Source organism: Salvelinus fontinalis, chromosome 2 (assembly GCF_029448725.1).
Source record: "Salvelinus fontinalis isolate EN_2023a chromosome 2, ASM2944872v1, whole genome shotgun sequence".
Classification (NCBI taxonomy): domain Eukaryota; kingdom Metazoa; phylum Chordata; class Actinopteri; order Salmoniformes; family Salmonidae; genus Salvelinus; species Salvelinus fontinalis.
The window spans coordinates 56,393,837-56,415,481 of NC_074666.1; the positions used below are offsets into that span (position 1 = coordinate 56,393,837).

General features: G+C 44.8%; 1 protein-coding gene across 13 annotated transcripts in view; it reads left to right on the forward strand.

The window, feature by feature from the left end:
* The window catches only part of LOC129821658 (actin-binding LIM protein 3-like), a 105,765-nt gene that overhangs the window by 23,217 nt on the left and 60,903 nt on the right, over window positions 1–21,645 (forward strand). For all 13 annotated transcript variants that reach the window (XR_008754395.1, XM_055879259.1, XM_055879278.1 and 10 more), the window contains exon 3: window positions 21,328–21,511. Coding sequence is in view for 12 of the 13 variants with exons in the window: in XM_055879259.1 (XP_055735234.1) it covers window positions 21,328–21,511 (184 nt within the window). In the remaining variant the exon portion in view is untranslated. The remainder of the gene's footprint in view (window positions 1–21,327; window positions 21,512–21,645) is intronic.

A 21,645-nucleotide genomic window follows, 5' to 3' on the forward strand; every position in this document is an offset into this window, starting at 1 on the left:
TCCTTATTATTAAACCTATAAATGAGCATTTAATATTTCCCGAATGTTCTTTTCTACGTATTTCACCTAAGACACGAAAAGCATCTTGTAGTGCCTTTAACAGTGTATTTGTAAGGAGAAGAATAGGCAAGCCATTTCACCTCCCATTGTCAGGAAGGATTTCCAAAATGCCGGCGCTCACGTGGTCTTGTTTATTATGCAAGCTGTTGCTGTGGTAACGGTGTTAGGGGGCAACCTGCCTTAAATGATGGTTCCTCTCTCCGCCAGTATCAACCAATAGGAGCCCTTCCTGCACGCTCTGGAGCACAGCAATCGGGTTTGCCATTACAACGTATAGAAATCTCCCTTTATCTCTCTTCTCTGACTCGCTCCTTTTCTTCCTGTTTGTCTGTTTATCTCTCGCCCCTCTCCCTTCTCTTTCGTTCATTATCTGTTCAGTCTCTCTCTTTCTTTCTCTCTCTCTCTCTCTATCTTCCTCTCTGTCTCTATTTCTCTATCTCTCTCTCTCTCTCTCTCTGTATCTATCAGTTCCTGCCTACTGTATTTTTCTCTTTCCTCTTGTTTCCACCATTGGAGCCAGCAGTAGCACTCCCTCCACCCACACTCTCTCAGTCACGGTGCCCTACCAAGGCTAGTGAGAGTCTGAGAGCTGCAGACTGAGGGTGCTGATCTGACAGCTCCAGCTCCACCACCACAGACACCTCGGCTCCTGGCTGATCTGCCCTCCTCAGCCTCTCCTCCTACAGCAGAGAGGAGACTGGGCCCTGGGATGCGTGCTGGGGGGTATGCTGGTGGAGATCCTGCTGAGGATCAGGCCAGTGTGTGTATGGGGTGGGGGGGGGGGGGATGATGAGGGTGTGTAGTGGTCGGGGGGCTAGTGTTTGGTTGTGGAGGATGTGGATTGTGTGTAGGGTAAGGTAGGGCAGCTGGTTGGTTGTGGAGGATGTGGATTGTGTGTAGGGTTAGGTAGGGCAGCTGGTTGGTTGTGTAGGATGTGGATTGTGTGTAGGGTAAGGTAGGGCAGCTGGTTGGTTGTGGAGGATGTGGATTGTGTGTAGGGTAAGGTAGGGCAGCTGGTTGGTTGTGGAGGATGTGGATTGTGTGTAGGGTTAGGTAGGGCAGCTGGTTGGTTGTGGAGGATGTGGATTGTGTGTAGGGTAAGGTTGGGCAGCTGGTTGGTTGTGGAGGATGTGGATTGTGTGTAGGGTAAGGTAGGGCAGCTGGTTGGTTGTGGAGGATGTGGATTGTGTGTAGGGTAAGGTAGGGCAGCTGGTTGGTTGTGGAGGATGTGGATTGTGTGTAGGGTTAGGTAGGGCAGCTGGTTGGTTGTGGAGGATGTGGATTGTGTGTAGGTAAGGTAGGGCAGCTGGTTGGTTGTGGAGGATGTGGATTGTGTGTAGGGTAAGGTAGGGCAGCTGGTTGGTTGTGGAGGATGTGGATTGTGTGTAGGGTAAGGTAGGGCAGCTGGTTGGTTGTGGAGGATGTGGATTGTGTGTAGGGTAAGGTAGGGCAGCTGGTTGGTTGTGGAGGATGTGGATTGTGTGTAGGGTAAGGTAGGGCAGCTGGTTGGTTGTGGAGGATGTGGATTGTGTGTAGGGTAAGGTAGGGCAGCTGGTTGGTTGTGGAGGATGTGGATTGTGTGTAGGGTAAGGTAGGGCAGCTGGTTGGTTGTGTAGGATGTGGATTGTGTGTAGGGTAAGGTAGGGCAGCTGGTTGGTTGTGGAGGACGTGGATTGTGTGTAAGGTTAGGTAGGGCAGCTGGTTGGTTGTGGAGGATGTGGATTGTGTGTAGGGTAAGGTAGGGCAGCTGGTTGGTTGTGGAGGATGTGGATTGTGTGTAGGGTAAGGTAGGGCAGCTGGTTGGTTGTGGAGGATGTGGATTGTGTGTAGGGTAAGGTAGGGCAGCTGGTTGGTTGTGGAGGATGTGGATTGTGTGTAGGGTAAGGTAGGGCAGCTGGTTGGTTGTGGAGGATGTGGATTGTGTGTAGGGTAAGGTAGGGCAGCTGGTTGGTTGTGGAGGATGTGGATTGTGTGTAAGGTTAGGTAGGGCAGCTGGTTGGTTGTGGAGGATGTGGATTGTGTGTAGGGTAAGGTAGGGCAGCTGGTTGGTTGTGGAGGATGTGGATTGTGTGTAGGGTTAGGTTGGGCAGGTGGTTGGTTGTGGAGAATGTGGATTGTGTGTAGGGTAAGGTAGGACAGCTGGTTGGTTGTGGAGGATGTGGATTGTGTGTAGGGTGAGGTAGGGCAGGTGGTTGGTTGGTTGTGGAGAATGTGGATTGTGTGTAGGGTTAGGTAGGGCAGGTGGTTGGTTGTGGAGGATGTGGATTGTGTGTAGGGTTAGGTAGGGCAGGTGGTTCCAGACACAGGAGTTAGATGGTTGGAGTCTTACAATGTTTATTAATCCAAAAAGGGGTGGGCAAGAGGATGGTCGTGTGCAGGCAAAACGTCACAACCAGTTCAGAGTCCAATAGGTCCTGAAGGGCAGGCAGATTCAAAGTAAGGGCAGGCAGGATGATCAGGCAGGCGGGAAGGTAGTCCAGAGTCAGGCAGTGGTCGAAACCGGGAGGACTAGAAAAAGAGAATAGAAAAGGAGTGCGTGGAAAAACACACTGGTTGACTTGACTAAACATACAAGATGAACTAGCACAGAGAGACAGGAAACACAGGGATAAATACACTGGGGAAATAAGTGACACCTGGAGGGGGTGGAGACAATCACAGGGACAGGTGAAACAGATCAGGGCGTGACAGTGGTTGGTTGTGGAGGATGTGGATTGTGTGTAGGGTTAGGTAGACCTGGTGGACAGCAGGTGTTTTTCCTAACCTGCCGCAGGTCTCAGGCGTTGAGCTCAGAAACACAGTCTATCCACCTGGTAGCCCACTGTGAGCTGATCGTGTCTGTCTGCCTTTCAGAGCAGATGTTTCCCACTGTAGTCTCACGGCTTTAGGCTGAGCACACCATGCCTGGTCTGCTACACTGTGCATTTGTTTTACACTGGCCGTCATTAATCCTCATGACGAATCTAATCTCCACCTGTGTACTCCTCCCACACACAGCAGATTTTTTGAAAGTTGTGTTACAGCAGCGGTACTGAGTTGGTGAAAGTGTGCCTGACCTTTTAACCGAGCCAAACAACAAGCCTATGCCCCTGTGTTGGAGTGGGAGTAAAATGGAATTAGGGAAGGGAAAAAAAACATTTCGTAAAAGCCTCGTTGTTGTTTTTTTTTGTCACGCACGTTTGAAGTCCTCTGCTCGGGTTGGGATGATGTCCCTTTTCAGTGTGTTGTGTGCTAGCTGGGAGGGAGACAGTGAGAGAGGGTGGGATGCAGCGATGCGCGGGGAACATCCATGCCAAGATGCCAATACAGACGGTCTGTGTTCCGACAGCCCAAGCATGAAATTGATTTTCCCTCACCACACAAAAAGCCATTGATGAGTCTTGTGGTCGCCGAACGAGCCATCATCCCACACTGGAAGCCAGTGGCCAGATGAAAACTGAAACGCAAATGTTTCATATTATACCTTATCAGTGTGAGGAAGCGTAAAGAAATACAATGACATGAGCACCTGGAAAGAACTGACCATGTGGAAACAGAATACCTAATATAGAATCCTGGAGTCAGCAGTCTATCCAGTATCCATAGTCAGCAGGTACCTAACCAAATCAGCCTCTTAGTCTGGGCCCTCTCTGGCCCTCTCTCGTTCTCTCTGGCCCGCATGGGTCTTCCCTGGCCCTCACTGGCCCTCTCTGGCCCTCACTGGCCCTCACTGGCACTCCCTTTCTGAATGATGTCAGGTCTGGTGTAGAAGCAGACCTGACACAGAGGGTTAGCACAGAGATTTAGCACAGAGGGTCTCATCTCTCCAAGACAATAGTTACTGTTGTTGCAATATTGTGGGCACTAGATTGTCTATGTTAATCCAGTATTCCTAAGAACAGGGTTTCCCAAACTCGGTCCTGCCCTGCCCCTATCACTAAACAGCAGATTCAAATAATCAAAGCTCGATGATGAGTTGGTTATTTGAATCAGCTGTGTAGTGCTAGGGCAAACACCAAAATGTGCATCCGGGGGGGCCCAGGACCGAGATTGGGAAACCCACGCCTTAGAACACCACAGAGTTGCGTACAAAGATGGAGGAGAACAAGTGAGAATTGCCTCTGAAGATGGCTGGCAGGTAGCCTAGCAGCTAAGATTGTTGGGCCAGTAACCTAAAGGTTGCTGGTTCGAATCCCCGAGCCGACTCGGTGAAGAATCTGTCTAAGTGTCCTTGAGCAATGCACTTAACTCTTAATTCTCCTGTAAGTCACTCTGGATAAGAGCATGTACTCAAATGTAAGATAAAGAGAGAGAGCAAACTTCCCCTGTAGGTGTATGTGAAGCAGTTTGGAGGTCATCTGTTTTAGGAGGCCTAGATTTTAGAAGAAGGTATGTTTTATTTTGTGTTTTATTCAGATTAGCTGGTTGTTGAAGCAGCAGCTACTCTTCTTGGGGTCCACACAAAACATAAAACATGACTTAATACAGAAGAACATCAATAGTCAGGAACAGCTCAAGGACTGAACTACACAAATGTAAAATAAGAACAGTAGATAGCCTTGGAATTCATTATTGATTTGGAGACTGCGAAGAGACCCCTGGTGGCATGTCTGGTGGGGTAAGTATATATTAGTTGATTTATACAAACGTTTTGGAATTTTCAACACAATAGTGTTTCTCACAAAAACAAAAATGTATGCAGTCAACCTCTCTTCTACTTACATTAATTTTTTTTTTTTACATTTTAGTCATTTAGCAGACGCTCTTATCCAGAGCCATATACATTTGGTGCGTTTCTCTTAAGATAGATGGTGGGGCAACTACATATCACAGTCGTAGTAAGTGAATGCACTGTAAGTCGCTCTGGATAAGAGTGTTTGCTAAATGACCAAAATGTCATGTAAATATTGTTCAGGGTCATGCCAAGGTTCTTTGCACTCTGGGAGGGGGACACCATGGAGTTGTCAACTGTGATGGTGAGAGACTGACATGCATACTGTTGACATTAGCCTTCTGTGTACATTGAAGGGCAAGACATGCTGCTCTGTTCTGGGCCAGTTGCAGCTTTTCTCGGTCCTTCTTTGCAGCACTTGACCATATCACTGGGCAATAATCCAGATTAGATTAAACTAGAGCCTGCAGGAATTGTTTGGTCGAGTGTGGTGTTAAAAATGCAGAAAATGTCTTTATCACAGACAGACCACTCCTCATATTTACAACGATTGAATCAAAATGCCTTGACCATGACCATTTACAGTGGTAAGGTGACACAACATATATTACCAGATTCAGCCGCGGTCTAGAATTTAGGTAACCAAATCCTTTTAGTTTTATATATGTTCAGGACTAGGTTATTACTCGCCACCCATTCCAAAACCGACTGCAACTCTTTGTTTAGCGTTGCGGTGATTTCACTAGCTGAAATGGGGCCATTAGTGCAGTGATTTCGCTAACTACATATGGGCGTTATTGTCCTCAGGCAAAGACACTTGGAGAAACAAAAATGCGTTAATAGACCAGAAAGAGAGTACCAAACCTCTCTGACAATAACAACTCATTTTCAGTTTCCCCTCCCACTCAGACCACTCCCAGACAGTCCTAGCAAGATTATTGCTTGAGAAATTTCTCTTTGCTAAGTTTTTTTTTTTTTTTACCATTTTAATTGAAACAATCACAGTAAGGTACTTAATTGTCACCCAGAAATGTTTTGATATTGAGATGAAAACAGCTGCATTGGCCCTTTAAGGATTGAAGTAATTAATACTTTATAATATTGATTCAGTAGTTTTCCCTCAACAAGGGCTAATGATTCTCCGTTGGCCATCGACGTTCTGTTTAGATGAAATCTTCTACCGTATCAAGCCATGAACTCTTAAGTGCACTAATGAATCAACCATCTCTTCCAACTGGGTCTGTAGAGACTTCTCTTTTTTGCCTCTGTGTTTCTAGCTTTGAACCTCACCGATCCACAGAGCCTATCTGTGTCAGAGACAATGCAATCTCTTGTTAGTTGTTGGGAGATGTGTTGGGAGATGTGAGTGAGCGTCCTTGGACAAACTCCAGGCAGTAGAATGAGAGTCCGCTGGGACCTGGCTGGGATTGAAGTGGGGAGGAGGCCAAAAAGGACAGGGAGGAGAGGCAAAAAAAGTAATTTCTATACAAACAGTGTCTGCCAAGCCATATATTCCCATTAGGCACAACTTGTGAGGACAGTATGAGTGGTGCCTCTAGAATGGAGGCTGTGGGATGGAAAAGGAGAGGAGCAGGGCTGGACCTTCCCACTGTCTCTGTCTGTCTGTCCTGGGGGTATGGGGTGGAAGTCATCTGTCGGCCCATGGCGAGGAGGACAGAAGAGAAAAAAACAGGAGGGAGCTGCCAGTCTGTAGCCAGTCATACTGCAGAAATAGACCAGTAGCCTGCAGCTCCCACATTCATCTGATAAAAAAACAAGCACACTCAGACACGCACGCGCTCACACACGCGCACACACACACACAGACACTCACCCACACTGGTCCAGTCTTCTTGGCATATACTGTAACTATTGTATCTAGATGAAAGAAGATAAAATGAACATTGTCATGAGGAGGGGAATTTTTTTGACTCATTGACGTTTATGATGCTATTTATAGGGATGCAACGTATCACATCTCTCTTTTTTTGTTACGGGGATCTAGTAGTGCACTTCTCTATAAATGGTCGCATACACAGATTTGCAGACGTTATCGCAGGTGCAATGAAATGCTGGTGTTTCTAGCTCCAAAAGTGCAGTAATACCTACCAATACAAAACAATACACACATAATCTAAAAAATTAAAAGAAAGAAATTAAGACATTTCTGAACGAGCAATGTCAGAGTCCATAATATATATATACTGTATGTCTACACACATGTGTATAGACATTATCGACAGTATATGAATAGGAAAGTTGGGTACAGCAGTAGTTATATAGGATGAGCCATGACTAGAATACAGTATATACTGTACATATAAAGTGGGTAAAACAGTATGTAAACATTATTAAAGTGAACAGTGTTCAATGACTGTATGCCTTTAGAAAGTATTCATACCCCTTGACTTATTGAACATTTTGTTCTGTTACAGGCTGAGTTCAAACTTGATGAAATATATTTTTCTCACCGATCGACATACAGTACAATATCCCATATTGACAAAGTGAAAACATGTTTTTAGTAATTTTTGCAAATCTATTGAAAATGAATTACAGAAATATCTAATTTACATAAGTATTCACACCCCTGAGTCAATACATATTAGAATCACCATTAGCAACGATTACAGCTCTGAGTCTTTCTAGGTAAGTCTCTAAGAGCTTTGCACTCCTGAATTGTCCAATATTTGCCCATTATTCTTTTCAAAATTCTTCAAGCTCTGTCAAATTTGTTGTTGATCATCGCTAGACAACCATTTTCAAGTCTTGCCATAGATTTTCAAGCAGATTTAAGTCAAAACTGTAACTCAGCTACTCAGGAACATTCACTGACTTCTTGGTAAGCAACTCCAGTGTAGATTTGGCCTTGTGTTTTAGGTTATTGTTCTGCTGAAAGTTGAATTAATCTCCCAATGTCTGATGGAAAGCAGACTGAATCAGGTTTTCCTCTAGGATTTTGCCTATGCTTAGCTCCATTCCGTTTCTTTTCTATCCTGAAAAACTCCCCAGTCCTTAACAATTACAAGCATACCCATGACATGATGCAGCCACCACTATGCTTAAAAATATGGAAAGTGGTACTTAGTCATGTGTTGTATTGGATTTTCCACAAATATAACACTTTGTATTCAGGACAAAAAGTGAATTGCTTTGCCACATTTGATGCAGTATTACTTTAGTGCCTTGCTGCAAACAGGATGCATGTTTTGAAATATTTTGTATTCTTTTCACTCTGTCAATTAGGTTAATATTGTGGAGTAACTACATATTGTTGATCCAATTTAAGTTTTCTCCTATCACAGCCATTAAAATCTGTAACTGTTTTCAATTCACCATCGGCCTCATGGTGAAATCTCTGGCAACTGAGTAAGGAAGGACGCCTGTATCTTTGTAGTGACTGGGTACATTGAAACACCACCCAAAGTGTAATTAATAACTTCACCATGCTCAAAGGGATATTCAATGTCTGCTTTTTAAAATTTTTACCCATCTACCAATAGGTGTTCTTCTTTGCGAGGCGCTTGAAAACCTCCCTGGTCTTTTTGGTTGAATCTGTGATTGAAATTCACTGCTCGACTGAGGGACCTTACAGATAATTCTATATGTGGGGTTCAGAGATGAGGTAGTCATTCAAAAATCATGTTAAACACTATTATTGCACAGAGTGAGTCCATGCAACATTATGTGACTTGTTAAGCACATGTTTACTCCTGCACTTATGCCATAACAAAGGGGTTGAGTACTTATTGACTCAAGACATTTCATCTTTTCATTTTTCATTCTTTTGTAAACTTTTTACAAAATAAACAATTTCACTTTGACATTATGAGGCATTGTGTGTAGGCCAGTGACACAAAACTTAAATTTAATCAATTTTAAATTCAGGCTATAACACAACAAAATGTGGAAACGGTCAAGGGGTGTGTGTCACGCCCTGACCTTAGAGAGCCTTTTTAATTCTCTATTTGGTTAGGTCAGGGTGTGATTTGGGTGGGCATTCTAGTTTTTCTATTTCTTCGTTGGCCGGGTATGGTTCCCAATCAGAGGCAGCTGTCTATCGTTGTCTCTGATTGGGGATCATGCTTAGTCAGCCTTTTTTCCACCTTTAGTTTGTGGGATCTTGTTTTTGGTTAGTTGCTGTGTTAGCGTTACAAAACTTTACGTGTAGTTTATTCTTTCTTGTTTTTGGTGTTCATTTAATAAATTGATGATGTACGCCAACCACGCTGCATCTTGGTCCAATCCATCTCTAAACGAACGTGACAGTGTGAATGCTTTCTGAAGGCAAAGAAGTCTCTAAAGTGCAGGGTAGAGTACCGGGTGGTAGCCGGATAGTAACAGAGACTAAGGTTCAGGGAGGATACTGTGCAGGGGCTCGGTTGGCTGAGGTCCTTGATGACCTTCTTGGCCTTCCTGTGACACTGGGTTCTGTAGATGTCCTGGAGGGCAAGCAGTGTACCCCCGGTGATGCGTTGGGCTGACCGCTCTGACCTCTGGAAAGCCCTGCGTTTGCGGGCGATAAAATTGCCGTACGGTGATACAGCCCGACAGGATGCTCTCAATCAGAGGCGTCATGCCCATAGGCGGCACAGGGGCACATGCCCCCTCAGATTTGGCTTTTTTTGTCTTGTTGTTTCTCTGTAATAGCTACCAAGAGGCCTTTTCACGCTATCAATCAAGTTAGAGTAGCTAGTTTGTCTAACTATTTTAGCTGGCATGCTCACTGTAAGGTTGGTAGAATTTAGAAAGCAAGAAATAGCTAAATAAGAATCACATTCCTTTCAATCTTTTAACCAGATTTTTAACAGCGATGCAGAGAAGCATATTTCTGGAAACACCAGTCAGGAGGATACAGACAGCTCAAGAGGTATGCTTAGATAGACATATCTTTGACATTGAATTAAGCATAATGATTATGGCGCTAGATTGCAGGGAAAATCTGTTTCAGGTGTTTGAAAAATGCAATATTCTCCAACTTCTGGACAGCCTCCTGACCACTGTCGTGACGTGACTTTCATTAATGTGATGACTGTTATTTATCGAACCAACTAACTATGTTTAATTGTTACCCGATTAAATTAATAATGTAACAATTAGAAATTTGGGGCATTAGAAATTAGAAATTTGGGGCACCACGGAAGAGGTTGTTTATAGAGTTACCATCTCCCGAATGAAACTCTAAAAGATATAAAAGTTATATATTGAAAACAGTCACTTATTAATCATTACCTCATATCAGTCTCATCAGAACATTGCATACTCCTTGGATCCGCAAGAACCCCAGCTTTACTTAAGATTCAGCACTACACCAAATTTGTTGAATTATTTATTTACTAACTAACTAAATAATAACACAGAATAACATGAACACTTAACACACGAGAAAAAGTCCTAACAACAGCAGGACTGCTGGAGAATTGGAGAAACTCCCGAAAAACAGGTGTGCCAAACTTGTAGCGTCATACCGAGGAAGACTTGAGGCTGTAATCTCTGCCAGAGGTGCTTCAACAAAGTATTTATTCAACATACAAAATATGAATTTCTCAAAACTACACCTTTGTTAATTTGAAGACATATTGTTTGGAACAATATACTCTACAAGTACAGTACATCACATTTCCAGAGTGGGCTCTCTGCTAATTCTGAAGGTATGATACATTTTATGATCACCACAATACAGTGAATGGGAAAGGGGATTCAAAAGGAACTCCCTCTGTTGGTGACTTGCTGAATGTGCAATCCTGAAGGAGGGCTGTGACTGGTTAATGGCCTATAATGTCAGTTTCTCTGTATAAAATGGGTCATATCATTAAAAGTACCAGAGAGTCCACTCTGGAAATGTGATGTGTTTGAAGAGAATATTGTTACAACCAATATGTCTAAAAATAAGCTAAATCAAAAAGGGTAGTTTTGAGATATAAAAATTTATATTTATAATATCTGATAAATGAATGTGAATATGTGTATTACAGAATTTAGGCATACTCAATATTTGAGAGAACACTGTAAGGAGTATAATGCCACCAAAATGTTGTCTGTATCATGTACAGTTCACAGATCAGGAGGCGCCTATTCTGTAGGTCTAAAATAGGCCTAAAATAGCCCATTTCAGCATGATTTAAAAAAATATTGTTTGTGATACAAATGTAGAAAACACGTTAAACATCCTTCCTCCCAATGACGTTCCTATGTGAGAATTGCCAGAACAATCTGAGATACCAAAAATATGTTCCTCTCCCGCTGTCTTGGATTCGCCCTCCTCTAAAAACTGGGCTAATATGATCTTGTATCTCTGACAACTTTCCACAGAAAGCCATGGAGAGAGATTTGGGTGTGTTTGTTTTTCGCCTGACTGACTGACTGACTGTCTGTCTGTGTCTTCAGATATACTGTAACTGCCTGGATGAGATGAGCCAAACAACATGTTTGTAGGATGCCAGCAGGAGGCCTCCTCTCCTTCCCCCCCATCTCTCTCCATCTCTCTACTCACTTTGCCAACAGTAAATATGGAAGAAGGGAGCTGTGTAAAGTCGTTATCATCCTTGTCTCTGTCTTTGCCAGGCTGGCAGCACTGCGGCCGCTGCTGCCGCTTTGTAGCCTACATCCCACTGGCTCTCCCCTCCAACAATGACTACAAGGTAGCAGATATGAACCCGTTTTTCATTGCGGTGATGCCTGCCATCGCTTCTCTCTTTCTCTTGTCCGTCTCCATTTCTTTCTCTCTCATATATCTCTCCATGTATTTTTCTCTCTCTTTTTCAGTCTCTCCGCTTTTCTCTCCCACACTAGGGAGCACTCACTGTATAGCAGAGGTCTTCACATGTACGGAATACAGCATTAGCTACAGGCAAAGGGTGGCTATTTGAAGAATCTGAAATATAAAATATATTTTGATTTGTTTAACACTTTCTTGGTTACTACGTGATCCCATATGTGATATTTCATAGTTTTGATGTCTTCATTATTATTCTACAATGTAGAAAATAGTGAAAAAAAATCTGAAAAACCCTTGAATGAGTAGGTGTTCTAAAACTTTTGACCATTAGTTTATATTGAACCAACCCGATATTGAAGCATATGGGGAATACAAGCCTGATGATTCTAATGATTTCAAATGAAGAGCCTACTGTGATGGAGTTGAAATGAAAGCATAATTGTTATTGAGGATCCAGTTGTACACTCCACCTCAGAAGAGGAGATGGAAGGCTCTGGGTTACAGTACCCACTTACCTGGGAGTAGCAATATCCCCCCTACTAATGACGGCCTGGCTTATGACCTATACTGCCCTTCACCCTGCCTCCTCTCCTCTCACCTCTCCTCTGATCTATTTCCCTCTTTCCCCGTCTGCTGTCTGTATGACTGGACTGGCTCCTGTGGTGTAGGACCCGGTTGTACATACTCTGTAGAAACCTTTTCTTTAAATCATTGCGGCATGTTTCTGTTCTCCTGTTTCTCTCCCCCTTTGCCTGTCTGGATCAGCAGATTGGGCTGGATCTGGAGCTGCCGGGAGGATGTGGACTGTTTGTTAATGTGCTTGTTCTCTGATCACGCTAAGAAAAAAGCGGGGGGGAAAAACATTTTCTTTGAATTGAAATCGAGGGAACCTACCCTGCAGTTGTTCAAAAAATGATGCAACTTTCGTACTATTGAGTATACGTGTATACTTGTTAATTTATGACCGCTCAATATCACTACTACGTTGCATTCCTAGATTAAACCATGTTTGGGTGATATAATGACATACTTAGGCCTATATGAATAGAAGTGAATGATTGGAAGAGAGATTGAATGTGTCAGTGCTTGTTTACAGTGGCAGGCTCCGTTAGGCATGAAGGTTCATGGGAGGATTATGAAGGTCACGCAGGTAATCAGGGTGCTGAGTCTCTTACTACGCTGTCATGGATCAGCTCCAAGCTCGTGTCTTGGCCAATCGAAATCACCAGAACGCTTAATGAGCCATTTGTTTGGCTCACGTGATTACGAACAGACTGAATGTAGACCTGGATTTAGTTTAGAACCAAGTTTGAACCTTTAACATGGTTCTAAAATGGTAATGTGGACGGGGCTTACTGTCTGTCTGCCCTCATACTAGACTGTTGGCTGGAATGTTAGAGGTGAGGGCTGAGGGGGGAATGTAAGACAGACAGGGAACTATTTAACATGGAGTGTAATGCACTGACAGGTCACAGGTCAGAGACCTCTTGACTCTCTGCCCCCACCCTCAGCCCTATACAGGTCCCCCAAGGTGTGACCTCTGTCCTGCTGGGTCAGTCCTGGTCAGTCCCAGCCCAGTGGGTGATGGGCGGGTGTACCTCTGACCCTCTCGCAAACAGCTGCCCATAATACGCCACAGCGTCACTGTCTCTGGCTACGTTTGTACTCCGACGGTCGCTTTTGATCGGCGTGTAATGTGTGCGGCATTCAGAGTTGGTGATTGGTGGAGACTATTCCTGGTTGCAAGGATAGTCGTCTGAGAGTGAGAGAGAGAGAATAATAGAAAGAGAGAGCGGAGAGAATAATAGAAAGAGAGAGGGGGGGGTGGTGGTAGAGGGGGTTCTGTTGCCATGGCAACCCCTGGCTGCCCCATGTTTCTTATCGCCAAGCCAGAGAGAGAGAGAGAGAGGTTTTTGCTGCCAGCATGTCTGGTGCTCTGTGTATGTGTGTGTGTGTGACAGCCAGGCCTGGGCTGTGGCTGCAGCTGGGACCTGGGACCAAGAGTCTGCATTGCACCGTAGTAGCCCTGGCTGGCCTGGCATGCTTCTCCCAGATTGGTGATAGATGGCCAGGATAATCCCTTTGCTTACTGCTCAGCAGGCCCAGAGCCAGAGCTAGGGATTAAGACATACTACTGCTGTCTGTCCATGTCCACTTTCCCTAATCTGTCTGCCAGAAGAATGTTCTGAAAAATGGACACAAGATGAAATATTTGGGAAACAAAAGCTCTGCTTTGAGAGGAAAACGTAAACATTGACCACAGGAGAGAGGACCGCAGAGACAATATGTACGTAATATGATGATAAACTGAAACTATATAGCCCAATACGATACTATATGGCAGGTTGAGAGGATTGTGGCGCCACCGTGGTGAAGTTGTGTGTGTGTGTGTGTGTGTGTGGTCTATGTAACACAAAGCCCGTCCAAGCATGCCAAATTGACACACACAGACAGGTGGGATTAGTGACTGCTCGTCCTCTCTGTTTGGGAATGCAAAGGCATCCTATGACCGGGCTGTGGGAAGTGCACTGTGGGAATCTGATGTCATGACTCTGTTCGCATGCTAGGCAATATCCTTGGATGTTCTTGGGGGTAGTAGGGTGCCTTTTGGAACCCATCCTGTGTGTCTCTGTGGGAAGCTGTTGGGAGGTGGGTCTGTGGAGATGCTAAATTCATCTGTGGTTGGGTCAACACTAGAGGTCGGCCGATTGCGATTTTTCAATGCCGATACCGATTATTGGAGGACCAAAAAAATCAGGAACCGATTAATCTGACGATTTTTATATAGATATTTGTAATAATGACAATTACAACAATACTAAATGAAGACGAACTTGGTTTCTTAACCTGTTCTAAACCCAGACTAACTCAGGTTCTAAACCTGTACATGTAGGTAGGGGTAAAGTGACTATGCATATGCAATTCCCTGATGTAGCGATGGAGAACTCTGAACTCCAAGGAGGTGTCATCTCAAGGGAATCCTTTTCTTGCCACCTCACCTCGTGGTGTCTTCTTAGAGTGGGATTTACTCACTGGGTTCCTGGAAATTAAATCCATTAGATTGACTCTGTATGCTAACTAGAATTGATGACTCTAGTCTAAACTGCTGCTCCACTAGGGAGTGAGTAATATGATTGCCTCTGGTTGAATGAAATGAAGAATCCAGGGGCTGAACAAGGCTGACATCATTCACAGCCTCATCTTACAGTCAGGCATCTTACTAACAAATGGAAGGATGCTTATCACTGTTATAAAGGCAACTCTTACACTCTCAGCTCTCTGGCAGTCCCTTCACCATCTCCCTTCCTGTGCCAAGGTGACACGGAGACTTGGGTTGTGTTCGCCTGGTGATATCTGCAATTCAGATCCTGCGGTATATGCGTCTCAAGGTGCTTGTTCATCTGCTACACTAGACACGTACAGCCCAGCCCAGCTCGTGGCTCTCCAGGAGCCGAGGTGGTAGAGCCATAGTGTTGTGCTCATGCCAAAAAGTTCATGAGGGATAAATCATCAGCACTCCCCTTTCTCTGCTGGTGTTGCTCTGTGAACAGCTGTTAGGAAGGTGGCGTACAGTAGGTAGCATCTGGTTGGCTCTGCTGCTGAAGCTCACGGTTGAAGTCTCAGGGCCTGAGTTAGTCTGGGTTTGGAACAGGTTAAGAACCTGAGTTAGTCTGGGTTTAGAACAGGTTAAGAACCTGAGTTAGTCTGGGTTTAGAACAGGTTTAGAACCTGAGTTAGTCTTGGTTTAGAACAGGTTTAGAACCTGAGTTAGTCTTGGTTTAGAACAGGTTTAGAACCTGAGTTAGTCTGGGTTTAGAACCACTCTGGGAACTCAAATCAAATCAAATGTATTTATTTAGCCCTTCTTACATCAGCTGATATCTCAAAGTGCTGTTCAGGAACCCAGCCTAAAACCCCAAACAGCAAGCAATGCAGGTGTATAAGCACGGAACTGCGCTCTTACACTACGATTATGCAGCCCATAGTTTAAGGAAGGGACAACTCAACTATATGTGGATATTAGGGCCGGCCAGACAACTCTATCTGTAGATGAATCCAGTCATCCATTCCTGTGCTGTAAATTGAGGGACAAACTAGATTTATGCTGACTCGTTGAAAATCTAGCATTGAATATTCGTAATGATGGTACTGTTCTTCATTTCCCATCCACAATCTCTTTTACTGGTATATTACATTATTTTATCGGCAATATCATTTCCCTTACAAGTACTACCCCAAAAGGTCTCCCTCCCACCTCCACTGTGACACAGCAGACAGTGCTGACTGGTTTGGTCCCCCACACATTCGTACTGCATCCTGAGTCAAACACACATCAAAGGGATCATCTGACGGGCTCAAAGGCGCCGGGGAGTGGAGGAGCGGAGGGAGCAGAGGCACGGTCGACACGTTTTGAACGCCAACGAGAGGCAGGCAAGCGGCACGGTCTCGGTGGGGACTAAATTAGTTGGGGCGGGCGGCGTAGCACTCACGCACCCATTAGCATTTGTTACGCTTGAATGGGGAAAGGTCGTTTCAGTCACGGCCGGGCGGCGACAGGAGAGGAATAATGCAGAGGAGAGATAGAGAGGAGAAGGTATAGTGATACCTTTCTGTGACTGTAGACCTGTACTGAACCCGGCCCTGCCAGAACACCACAGCTCATCTTGAAACCACTCAATTACAGTCTCTGGCTGATCTTCTAGCCTGAGTGATTTTCATTGTCAACCTCGACATATACTTAGAGCCCTGGATCTCTCTCTCTCGTTCTCTCTCTCTCCCTCTCTCTCTCTCTCTCTCTCTCTCTCTCTCTCTCTCTCCTCTTTCCATTCCTTCCCTCCATCCTCTGGGGTATTGTGTTAATCATTCTGGGTGAGTGTTTTCACAATGTCACTAATGAAACTCTATTGATTAGTAGTTTGCTCTGTACCTGCAGGCCTCTAGCATGGTAACACGTTCATGTCTGGAGCTACAGTAGTCAGGAAGCAGCGCCTATACCATAGAAATGACTGCTCCTAGATCAGCATTAGATTCCCCCTGCTCAGCTATCCTTGTTATCTGTTGGTGATGTAATGCCTTAGGAAGAGAGCCATGGCTGTAGAGTACCCGTCTTATGGGCGTTTTATTAACCAATTATGAGCCTGGCCAGCTGCTGAGATAGCCAGTCAGAGTGAGTCAGAGCCATGAGACACATTACATGTGGCACACACAGCTTAAAACAGAGGGAAATGGCACGTATGGACTCAAACAAACACACCCCTAGCACCCGTATGCTCAAACACACACACGTGTACACACACACACGTGTACACACACACACACACACACACACACACACACACACACACACACACACACACACACACACACACACACACACACACAGATTTACTCGTTGTCATTTCAGGGTTGGCCTCTTCAGATGTTTGCTACATGTGTAATCAACCCATAATGTGGCAGTGTTTGCTTTACTCTGTGTGTGTTTGCATACAGATGCCCAATCCACGCAACAGGGGGCCAAGGAGGCCATCTCTTTACTAGACGTAAATCTGCATGCTAGCTCTTAGTTAAAATGTGTACCTTGGCATCATTTCTGGTTTCCGCCGGTGCTTTAAGTATCAAACAACCACTTGCCGTCCTTTCTGCCTGGGTTCCTCCTCTGATGTGAGCAGTGCTTTGTTGACTGGCCATCTCCTGGCTGTGGAACGGAAGACCAGGCTAGGCGTGAGCTCGGATCCCAGCCCAGGCTAAATAACTCTCTCTCTCTCACTCTCTCAGAGGACGGAAACGGCTCCTTAACTGACCCGGGCTAGGCGATCTTGCCTGCCTTCTGCCTCTCCCCGCCTCTACCGCCACAAAGAGCTGGCGGAGGAGGAGGAAGCGATAAAGCCTAATTGCGTGCCTTGCGATTACCAGGGGATGGGAGGGGAGGAGAGGAGAGGATGAGGGCATTGAATTTTAATTGTGTCTGTTGGCTGTTGATAAATACACCCCCCCCCCCCCATCTGATCCTGACTGAACTGGCATCAGACTGTAGGAGTAGCAGTAAGTGTGGCACAACCGGGAGCAGCATGCTGTGGTGTAGTGTGGTGTGGTGGCCGCTGATTCCTCATGCACAACACAGCCAGCCTTTATTTATGGCCTAGCTGAATTATTCATTGGGCCAGATAGAGAGGGTAAACTGTGGGGTGCGCAGATGTCACCGCTGGCCTTTCAACATCTTTTTCTCTGGCAGTGAATGGGCTGTGGTAGGCAGTGATTTGTCTGGCTGGCTGGCTGGCTGGCTGGCTGGCTGGCATGGGCTCAGGCTCTGCTGTTGAAAGGCAACATGTGCACCAGGTGGGTCAGTGAGACAAAGAGGAGCAGTGTGTCGCAACAGAAGAATAGTGAGGCTAATTGTACTAGTGCTGATGCTCTACAGAGGATGTAGGATACTGTATGCCTGTCTTTTCTACTGTCTATATGTCTTCACTGGGTTGGAATAGGTGATGGTAACAGTGGTCCCTCTGATTGTGAATCTCAGTCCTGCAGATTTAGCTCATGCATTGCGATTCTTTAGGTTTAACTGAATCATTTACACGCGTATAACTTTTGTTTTCATGGTCGGTGTGCTACATTTGGTGCCTTGTTGCTTCATTCAAAGGTCCCCAATGTGGGGAGTAGAAGTGGTACCCATGACACACATGCTACTGATGTATGAAAGTTCAACTGAGCCCAGGGGCGGTGGTTAAATTGCTCTTCCACTAACTCGTCTGCTGCTGTGACACACTCACACAGCGTGGTGCTGTAGCAGAGAAAGGCAGGGTGTCTCCCTGGCTGGCAGCATGTGCAGCTAGGTGCCCCAAGGGGACGTGTGTGTCTTGTCTTTGCTGCAGCCTTTTGTAGCCAGCCGGTGTTATTGGAGACGCAGGGCACAGGATCATGTTTCACTCCTCCTGAGGGGCAGCTGCTAGATAGGATCAGATATTCAAATGCTTTATTCAAATTCTCATGCCGTTCATTACAACCAGGTGACCCCGTGATACAAGTCAGTATTCGACATCCATCCATGTCTGAGGACGTCGAGAGAGGATGTGGAAACTGGACCACTAGGGGGCGACAGTGAGCGCTGTTACCTTCAAGTAGGTTTTAGTTTGGCTAGAAAGTTGTGGATGGGCATAAGCATCTGCCTCTGATTTCATTGGTTGAAAATTTAAATCCAGCGATAGAAAATAGTTTTTGAGATTTTTCTTTAAAGCCTATCCCAAACCTTAACCCTTACCTTAACCATTCGGAGTTAATGTCTAACCTTAAGATTTCGGAGTTATGCCTCTGATTCCAAAGGTTGCAAGTTTGACTCCAGCAACAGAAAAATTGTTCTTGAGATTTTTGTTTTAAGCCTATACCAAACCTTAACTGTTACCTTAACCATTCGGAGTTAATATCTAACCTTAAGATTTTCGGAGATAATGCTTAAACTTTACCCTAACCTTAAACACTTTGAAATTTCACTTGAGCAACAACTTCAACATGAGATGTTGGAAAACATGGACGAACGTCTAATTCTGTTGTAAGACTGTGAGAGCTAATTGGTTCCTTCAGCAATAGTTGTGCAAGGCATCATTTACCCGTCATTCTCAATTCGAAATCATGTTGGCTGACAAGTCGGCTATCCCTATCTATGCTTAGAGAGATAGTATCTCTGTCTCTTTGTCCCCGTCTCATCATCCTTATTCTCTGTCAGTGGCTGCATCTTTTAGGAGTCAGTAGGAGCCTGATGATTTAGTGGGGCTCTTTATACACAGGTAGGCTTCTAAACACTTTGGCTCAGGTACTGTCACACTCAGCTCGATCTAAAGCCATTGAGCTAATTGACTGCCTATTTATTTAACGCGAACACTGACGTTTACGTTACAGCACGAGCCATATCAATGGTCTTTGACAGAGCATTTACTCCACGTCGACATTTGTTAACGTGATTACACAGTATTGCTGTGATAATTATTATTATATTCACTTTTTAAAATCCTCATGGATGGATTATAAAATTTAACTTATATGGGGTCAGGGGTCATGCGGGCCAGGCTAATATACTGCATTGACACACACACACACACACACATACACACACGTGTACCTACAGCCGTGCTAAAATAAAAGCCATTTAGCACACCCTCTTGTGTACAATTGCTTTTCTACAACGGGATTCCAATTAAGTAAAAAAACGTTATTTTGATAAATGTATTCATAGACTACTATTTCATCCCTTCACGAAAATATAGTCCCAACACAAATCTATGGTTGCTAGCCAAGCCGGCTGGTCCTTCATTCGATTGGCTTTGTTGCTATGGGCATGCACTGCTAATGATGCTGACAGTGATAGAGCGGTCCATGGTGCTGAGTTTAGCCAATCAATCATCATGCTCATCAAGCAGAAATACACTATACATTTGTAGCCTACTGCCAGACTATTTTACAGAAAGAGGAATTATTTGACGTTAATGTGCACATTGCCGTTCATTGAGCAGCCTGTGAAGTATCATGCATCTGATGGGGCCACGTCAGCAAACTGCCATTTAGCTGGAACTGGCGGTTGGTTCTTGGAGTCGGAACCTGTCAGGATGTTGCTCCATCTTTTCCTGCTGTCCAGGGAAGGGGTCCAGTAGCTCTCCGCCCTGGTCATGATCTCTATGACCTCCAGGTCAGCATCAGACAGCTGCCGAATGGTGATGCTTCTGATGGAGTGGTTTGTGTATTTTTGTGTGCCGACCTCCTAGAGAGAGAGGGAGAGAGAGAGAAGAGAGAGAGAGAAAGATAAGAAACTTGGAATCAACAAGATTTGAGAAGACTAATGTAGTGTCTTAGCTCTAATATCAAAATATGTAGGCTACTTATTCTACCAGCTGTCACAGCCTCAAGTCAGAATTCAAACGTAAGTCAGAATCAAACGTAACATTTCGAAGTTGTTCCAAACGTCAAATTTCCAAAGGTCAAAAGTGTTTAAGGTTAAAGGTCAGGCGTTAACTCCAAATTCTTAATATTAGGCATTAACTCTGAATGGTTAAGGTTTGGGATAGGCTTAAAACTAAAGTATCAAAAACAACTTTATATAGCTGATTTTGAACTTGCAGCCTTTGCGATCAGAGGCATATGCTTACACCTATCCTCCATCCCCGTACACAACGCCAAGCAAAACCGAAACCTACTTGAAGATAACCGCACGCGCCGTTGCTCCTAGTGGCCGGTTTCCACGTCATCTCCCTACATCTTGAGACATGGATGGACGTCGAATACTAGCTTGTATCTCGGGTGACCTGGCTGACTTATTTGCACAACAAACCTTGGATCCCAGTGTGTTAACTCCGACTGGCTCTCGGCTGTACCACACTGTCATCCGCGGAGACCACTCGCTTGGGATGCAGGTAGAAGGCCGGAGCGTTTGCAACCATGTCAGGTTCGACGTGTCTCGCTCCGATGGATCTTTAAGGTTCTTAGTGTGTTCGTTAAATTACAATTCAGATAGCACAGAGAAAACAAGATGCCTATTTTTGTGTCATATGCCTACCCGTGCTAAATAGGTTTTTCAGAATGGCTTAGAACACGTCTCAAACAATCACAAAACCCGTTGTAGAACAAGTTGTTTACCAGGCACTGTCGTGTACAATTGCTTTTTAACTGCAGGAGGAACACTGCTTGTCCAAACATGTTGTGTGTTCATGCTATTTGCATTGGAGGCTATTAGCCAAGTTTACTCTGTACTGTTGGGAATTTGTGCTTCGTGTTTACCAGGCTTTTGATTACCGATTAAATGTGCATTTTGCTCTTCCTTTTTCCTCTATTGTGTATATACAGCCTGATCGATCTTTTAACCATTTTTTTTCCTTTGCTAACATCTCATTTCTGTGTCTCTGTGTGTCTCCAGTGTGTGGCTGTGACCTGGCTCGTTCAGGCTTCTTCCAGAAGGGAGGAGAGTACATCTGTACAGAGGACTACCAGCGCCTCTACGGCACCAAGTGTGACAGCTGTGCAGACTTCATCACAGGGGAGGTGGTCTCGGCGCTGGGGCGTACCTACCACCCCAAGTGTTTTGTCTGCAGCATGTGCAGGTAGGTACTGTGGGGAAACACACACACATACACACACACATAAACTCAGCAAAAAAAGAAACGTCCTCTCACTGTCAACTGCATTTATTTTCAGAAAACTTAACATGTGTAAATATTTGTATGAACATAACAAT